Source organism: Salvelinus fontinalis, unplaced genomic scaffold, assembly GCF_029448725.1.
Source record: "Salvelinus fontinalis isolate EN_2023a unplaced genomic scaffold, ASM2944872v1 scaffold_0239, whole genome shotgun sequence".
NCBI classification, from domain to species: domain Eukaryota; kingdom Metazoa; phylum Chordata; class Actinopteri; order Salmoniformes; family Salmonidae; genus Salvelinus; species Salvelinus fontinalis.
Genome location: NW_026600448.1, coordinates 34,583 through 42,129, shown reverse-complemented (window position 1 = coordinate 42,129; position 7,547 = coordinate 34,583). Strand labels below are relative to the sequence as shown.

The 7,547-nt window shown below is 57.9% G+C and overlaps 1 protein-coding gene across 1 annotated transcript in view; it reads left to right on the top strand.

Moving 5' to 3' along the window:
- Positions 1 to 480: 480 nt before the first annotated feature.
- Positions 481 to 7,547, top strand: part of LOC129844837 (equilibrative nucleoside transporter 4-like) — a 39,080-nt gene continuing 32,013 nt past the window's right edge. Inside the window, exons 1-2 of the mRNA XM_055912988.1 lie at positions 481 to 681; positions 1,363 to 1,464. Coding sequence (XP_055768963.1) covers positions 627 to 681; positions 1,363 to 1,464 — 157 coding nt within the window. The 5' untranslated portion in view covers positions 481 to 626. The remainder of the gene's footprint in view (positions 682 to 1,362; positions 1,465 to 7,547) is intronic.

Genomic DNA, 7,547 nt, shown 5'->3' with positions numbered 1-7,547 from the left:
CTTTATTGTTTTGAAACTTCTGTATGTGTAATGTTTACTGTTCATTTTTATTGTTTATTTGACTTTTGTATATTACCTACCTCACTTGCTTTGGCAATGTTAACACATGTTTCCCATGCCAATAAAGCCCCTTGAATTGAATTGAATTGAATTGAGAGAGAGAGAGAGGAGGGGAGACAGAGAGAGAGAGACAGAGAGAGAGAGAGAGAGAGAGAGAGAGAGAGAGACAGAGAGAGAGAGACAGAGAGAGAGAGACAGAGAGAGAGAGAGAGAGAGTGTTGTTCTGTTGTCTCCTTCTACAGATCACCATCACCCCAAAGCCTCCTGGAGGTCTATCATGTTGTTCTGTTGTCTCCTTCTACAGATCACCATCACCCCAAAGCCTCCTGGAGGTCTATCATGTTGTTCTGTTGTCTCCTTCTACAGATCACCATCACCCAAAGCCTCCTGCCTCTCCTCTCCTCTGTTAGCTCTGTGTGTGTCTTGGAGGGAAGGTTGGGTAGCCTAGGTGTGTGTGTGTGTATGTTTGTGTCGTGGTTGTGAGTATGTTAGCTTCCGGGTGTGTGTAGCGTGTGTTTTGCAAGGAGAGTGTTAGGAGTGTGTGTGTGTGTGTGTAGTGTACCATAATGAGTGCAGCAGGAGTGGAGCGACAGAGGCCGACCCTAGCACAGACCCCTGAGGAGAGAGAGGGATGGGGCCAGGGAGGGAGAGAGGAGAGAGAGGGACGGGGTCAGAAAGGGAGAGAAGAGAGAGAGGGATGGAGTGATGCAGGAAGAGAGGAGAGAGAGGGATGGGGCCAGGGAGGGAGAGAGGAGAGAGAGGGACGGGGTCAGACAGGGAGAGAGGAGAGAGAGGGACGGGGTCAGACAGGGAGAGAGGAGAGAGAGGGACGGGGTCAGACAGGGAGAGAGGAGAGAGAGGGACGGGGCCAGACAGAGAGAGAGGAGAGAGAGGGACGGGGTCAGACAGGGAGAGAGGAGAGAGAGGGACGGGGCCAGACAGAGAGAGAGGAGAGAGAGGGACGGGGTCAGACAGGGAGAGAGGAGAGAGAGGGACGGGGTCAGACAGGGAGAGAGGAGAGAGAGGGACGGGGCCAGACAGGGAGAGAGGAGAGAGAGGGACGGGGTCAGACAGGGAGAGAGGAGAGAGAGGGACGGGGCCAGACAGGGAGAGAGGAGAGAGAGGGATGGGGCCAGGGAGGGAGAGAGGAGAGAGAGGGATGGGGCCAGGGAGGGAGAGAGGAGAGAGAGGGATGGGACCAGGGAGGGAGAGAGGAGAGAGAGGGATGGGACCAGGGAGGGAGAGACGAGAGAGAGGGACGGGGTCAGACAGGGAGTGCAGGATGGAGGGAGGGCAGGGAAAGCAGTGTTGTGCAGAGTTATAGCTTCGACTCGTACCAGCTGGAGGAAGAGGAGGGGATCAAGAGCGTGCCGGAGAGAGGGGTGCTGGCCCTGGCAGAACCAGGTGAGTCTCTCTTTGTGTGTGTGTGGTGTGTGTGTGTGTGTGGTGTGTGTGTGTGTGGAGTGTGTGTGTGTGGAGTGTGTGTGTGTGGTGTGTGTGTGTGTGGAGTGTGTGTGTGTGTGTTTAATTACACTCGTATATCCTTCAATCCAAACTGAAATCATTAGCGTACAGAATATGAATGGATAACAGCAGTCAATCAATAATGTCCTGCGGTCTGAAAGTGACGTTAATCAATAAGCAGAAATTGATTAACCGTTCAGTTTGTTTCGGCTGAGGGCCGTCCTGCCTGGTCCTGTGATTCGCTGAGGGCCGTCCTGCCTGGTCCTGTGATTCGCTGAGGGCCGTCCTGCCTGGTCCTGTGATTCGCTGAGGGCCGTCCTGCCTGGTCCTGTGATTCGCTGAGGGCCGTCCTGCCTGGTCCTGTGATTCGCTGAGGGCCGTCCTGCCCGGCACTGTGATTCGCTGAGGGCCGTCATGCCTGGCACTGTGATTCGCTGAGGGCCGTCCTGCCTGGTCCTGTGATTCGCTGAGGGCCGTCCTGCCTGGTCCTGTGATTCGCTGAGGGCCGTCCTGCCCGGCACTGTGATTCGCTGAGGGCCGTCATGCCTGGCACTGTGATTCGCTGAGGGCCGTCCTGCCTGGTCCTGTGATTCGCTGAGGGCCGTCCTGCCTGGTCCTGTGATTCGCTGAGGGCCGTCCTGCCTGGTCCTGTGATTCGCTGAGGGCCGTCCTGCCTGGTCCTGTGATTCGCTGAGGGCCGTCCTGCCTGGTCCTGTGATTCGCTGAGGGCCGTCCTGCCTGGCACTGTGATTCGCTGAGGGCCGTCCTGCCTGGCACTGTGATTCGCTGAGGGCCGTCCTGCCTGGTCCTGTGATTCGCTGAGGGCCGTCCTGCCTGGTCCTGTGATTCGCTGAGGGCCGTCCTGCCCGGCACTGTGATTCGCTGAGGGCCGTCATGCCTGGCACTGTGATTCGCTGAGGGCCGTCCTGCCTGGTCCTGTGATTCGCTGAGGGCCGTCCTGCCTGGTCCTGTGATTCGCTGAGGGCCGTCCTGCCTGGCACTGTGATTCGCTGAGGGGGTAGCCAGTCTAACTGTGTCTCAGTATAACTGGGGTGTCCTAGGGACAGGGTGTCCTAGGGACAGGGTCTGAAGGGGCCTCAGTATAACTGGGGTGTCCTAGGGACAGGGTGTCCTAGGGACAGGGTCTGAAGGTGTCTCAGTATAACTGGGGTGTCCTAGGGACAGGGTGTCCTAGGGACAGGGTCTGAAGGTGCCTCAGTATAACTGGGGTGTCCTAGGGACAGGGTCTGAAGGGGCCTCAGTATAACTGGGGTGTCCTAGGGACAGGGTGTCCTAGGGACAGGGTATCCTAGGGACAGGGTGTCCTAGGGACAGGGTCTGAAGGTGCCTCAGTATAACTGGGGTGTCCTAGGGACAGGGTCTGAAGGTGCCTCAGTCTAACTGGGGTGTCCTAGGGACAGGGTCTGAAGGGGCCTCAGTATAACTGGGGTGTCCTAGGGACAGGGTGTCCTAGGGACAGGGTCTGAAGGGCCTCAGTATAACTGGGGTGTCCTAGGGACAGGGTGTCCTAGGGACAGGGTCTGAAGGGCCTCAGTATAACTGGGGTGTCCTAGGGACAGGGTCTGAAGGGCTTCAGTATAACTGGGGTGTCCTAGGGACAGGGTGTCCTAGGGACAGGGTCTGAAGGGGCCTCAGTATAACTGGGGTGTCCTAGGGACAGGGTGTCCTAGGGACAGGGTCTGAAGGTGTCTCAGTATAACTGGGGTGTCCTAGGGACAGGGTGTCCTAGGGACAGGGTCTGAAGGGCCTCAGTCTAACTGGGGTGTCCTAGGGACAGGGTGTCCTAGGGACAGGGTCTGAAGGGGCCTCAGTATAACTGGGGTGTCCTAGGGACAGGGTGTCCTAGGGACAGGGTATCCTAGGGACAGGGTGTCCTAGGGACAGGGTCTGAAGGTGTCTCAGTATAACTGGGGTGTCCTAGGGACAGGGTGTCCTAGGGACAGGGTCTGAAGGTGCCTCAGTATAACTGGGGTGTCCTAGGGACAGGGTCTGAAGGTGCCTCAGTCTAACTGGGGTGTCCTAGGGACAGGGTCTCAAGGGGCCTCAGTATAACTGGGGTGTCCTAGGGACAGGGTGTCCTAGGGACAGGGTATCCTAGGGACAGGGTGTCCTAGGGACAGGGTCTGAAGGTGCCTCAGTATAACTGGGGTGTCCTAGGGACAGGGTCTGAAGGTGCCTCAGTCTAACTGGGGTGTCCTAGGGACAGGGTCTGAAGGGGCCTCAGTATAACTGGGGTGTCCTAGGGACAGGGTGTCCTAGGGACAGGGTATCCTAGGGACAGGGTGTCCTAGGGACAGGGTCTGAAGGTGCCTCAGTATAACTGGGGTGTCCTAGGGACAGGGTCTGAAGGTGCCTCAGTCTAACTGGGGTGTCCTAGGGACAGGGTGTCCTAGGGACAGGGTGTCCTAGGGACAGGGTCTGAAGGTGCCTCAGTATAACTGGGGTGTCCTAGGGACAGGGTCTGAAGGTGCCTCAGTCTAACTGGGGTGTCCTAGGGACAGGGTCTGAAGGGGCCTCAGTATAACTGGGGTGTCCTAGGGACAGGGTGTCCTAGGGACAGGGTCTGAAGGGCCTCAGTATAACTGGGGTGTCCTAGGGACAGGGTGTCCTAGGGACAGGGTCTGAAGGGCCTCAGTATAACTGGGGTGTCCTAGGGACAGGGTCTGAAGGGCTTCAGTATAACTGGGGTGTCCTAGGGACAGGGTGTCCTAGGGACAGGGTCTGAAGGGGCCTCAGTATAACTGGGGTGTCCTAGGGACAGGGTGTCCTAGGGACAGGGTCTGAAGGTGTCTCAGTATAACTGGGGTGTCCTAGGGACAGGGTGTCCTAGGGACAGGGTCTGAAGGGCCTCAGTCTAACTGGGGTGTCCTAGGGACAGGGTGTCCTAGGGACAGGGTCTGAAGGGGCCTCAGTATAACTGGGGTGTCCTAGGGACAGGGTGTCCTAGGGACAGGGTATCCTAGGGACAGGGTGTCCTAGGGACAGGGTCTGAAGGTGTCTCAGTATAACTGGGGTGTCCTAGGGACAGGGTGTCCTAGGGACAGGGTCTGAAGGTGCCTCAGTATAACTGGGGTGTCCTAGGGACAGGGTCTGAAGGTGCCTCAGTCTAACTGGGGTGTCCTAGGGACAGGGTCTCAAGGGGCCTCAGTATAACTGGGGTGTCCTAGGGACAGGGTGTCCTAGGGACAGGGTATCCTAGGGACAGGGTGTCCTAGGGACAGGGTCTGAAGGTGCCTCAGTATAACTGGGGTGTCCTAGGGACAGGGTCTGAAGGTGCCTCAGTCTAACTGGGGTGTCCTAGGGACAGGGTCTGAAGGGGCCTCAGTATAACTGGGGTGTCCTAGGGACAGGGTGTCCTAGGGACAGGGTATCCTAGGGACAGGGTGTCCTAGGGACAGGGTCTGAAGGTGCCTCAGTATAACTGGGGTGTCCTAGGGACAGGGTCTGAAGGTGCCTCAGTCTAACTGGGGTGTCCTAGGGACAGGGTCTGAAGGGGCCTCAGTATAACTGGGGTGTCCTAGGGACAGGGTGTCCTAGGGACAGGGTCTGAAGGGCCTCAGTATAACTGGGGTGTCCTAGGGACAGGGTGTCCTAGGGACAGGGTCTGAAGGGCCTCAGTATAACTGGGGTGTCCTAGGGACAGGGTGTCCTAGGGACAGGGTCTGAAGGTGCCTCAGTATAACTGGGGTGTCCTAGGGACAGGGTCTGAAGGGGCCTCAGTATAACTGGGGTGTCCTAGGGACAGGGTGTCCTAGGGACAGGGTATCCTAGGGACAGGGTGTCCTAGGGACAGGGTCTGAAGGTGCCTCAGTATAACTGGGGTGTCCTAGGGACAGGGTCTGAAGGTGCCTCAGTCTAACTGGGGTGTCCTAGGGACAGGGTCTGAAGGGGCCTCAGTATAACTGGGGTGTCCTAGGGACAGGGTGTCCTAGGGACAGGGTCTGAAGGGCCTCAGTATAACTGGGGTGTCCTAGGGACAGGGTGTCCTAGGGACAGGGTCTGAAGGGCCTCAGTATAACTGGGGTGTCCTAGGGACAGGGTCTGAAGGGCTTCAGTATAACTGGGGTGTCCTAGGGACAGGGTGTCCTAGGGACAGGGTCTGAAGGGGCCTCAGTATAACTGGGGTGTCCTAGGGACAGGGTGTCCTAGGGACAGGGTCTGAAGGTGTCTCAGTATAACTGGGGTGTCCTAGGGACAGGGTGTCCTAGGGACAGGGTCTGAAGGGCCTCAGTCTAACTGGGGTGTCCTAGGGACAGGGTGTCCTAGGGACAGGGTCTGAAGGGGCCTCAGTATAACTGGGGTGTCCTAGGGACAGGGTGTCCTAGGGACAGGGTATCCTAGGGACAGGGTGTCCTAGGGACAGGGTCTGAAGGTGTCTCAGTATAACTGGGGTGTCCTAGGGACAGGGTGTCCTAGGGACAGGGTCTGAAGGTGCCTCAGTATAACTGGGGTGTCCTAGGGACAGGGTCTGAAGGTGCCTCAGTCTAACTGGGGTGTCCTAGGGACAGGGTCTGAAGGGGCCTCAGTATAACTGGGGTGTCCTAGGGACAGGGTGTCCTAGGGACAGGGTATCCTAGGGACAGGGTGTCCTAGGGACAGGGTCTGAAGGTGCCTCAGTATAACTGGGGTGTCCTAGGGACAGGGTCTGAAGGTGCCTCAGTCTAACTGGGGTGTCCTAGGGACAGGGTCTGAAGGGGCCTCAGTATAACTGGGGTGTCCTAGGGACAGGGTGTCCTAGGGACAGGGTCTGAAGGGCCTCAGTATAACTGGGGTGTCCTAGGGACAGGGTGTCCTAGGGACAGGGTCAGAAGGGCCTCAGTATAACTGGGGTGTCCTAGGGACAGGGTCTGAAGGGCTTCAGTATAACTGGGGTGTCCTAGGGACAGGGTGTCCTAGGGACAGGGTCTGAAGGGGCCTCAGTATAACTGGGGTGTCCTAGGGACAGGGTGTCCTAGGGACAGGGTCTGAAGGTGTCTCAGTATAACTGGGGTGTCCTAGGGACAGGGTGTCCTAGGGACAGGGTCTGAAGGGCCTCAGTCTAACTGGGGTGTCCTAGGGACAGGGTGTCCTAGGGACAGGGTGTCCTATGGACAGGGTCTGAAGGGGCCTCAGTATAACTGGGGTGTCCTAGGGACAGGGTGTCCTAGGGACAGGGTATCCTAGGGACAGGGTGTCCTAGGGACAGGGTCTGAAGGTGCCTCAGTATAACTGGGGTGTCCTAGGGACAGGGTCTGAAGGTGCCTCAGTCTAACTGGGGTGTCCTAGGGACAGGGTCTGAAGGGGCCTCAGTATAACTGGGGTGTCCTAGGGACAGGGTGTCCTAGGGACAGGGTCTGAAGGGCCTCAGTATAACTGGGGTGTCCTAGGGACAGGGTGTCCTAGGGACAGGGTCTGAAGGGCCTCAGTATAACTGGGGTGTCCTAGGGACAGGGTCTGAAGGGCTTCAGTATAACTGGGGTGTCCTAGGGACAGGGTGTCCTAGGGACAGGGTCTGAAGGGGCCTCAGTATAACTGGGGTGTCCTAGGGACAGGGTGTCCTAGGGACAGGGTCTGAAGGTGTCTCAGTATAACTGGGGTGTCCTAGGGACAGGGTGTCCTAGGGACAGGGTCTGAAGGGCCTCAGTCTAACTGGGGTGTCCTAGGGACAGGGTGTCCTAGGGACAGGGTCTGAAGGGCCTCAGTATAACTGGGGTGTCCTAGGGACAGGGTGTCCTAGGGACAGGGTCTGAAGGTGTCTCAGTATAACTGGGTTGTGTTATAATCTATTTTGCTCTCTCTTCCCCTCTCTCTCTCCCATCTTCCCCTCTCTCTCCCCCCTCCTCCCCTCTCTCTCCCCCCTCTTCCTCTCTCTCTCCCCCCTCCTCCCCTCTCTCTCCCCCCTCTTCCTCTCTCTCTCCCCCCTCTTCCCCTCTCTCTCCCCCATCTTCCCCTCTCTCTCCCCCCTCTTCCTCTCTCTCCCCCCTCTTCCTCTCTCTCTCCCCCATCTTCCCCTCTCTCTCCCC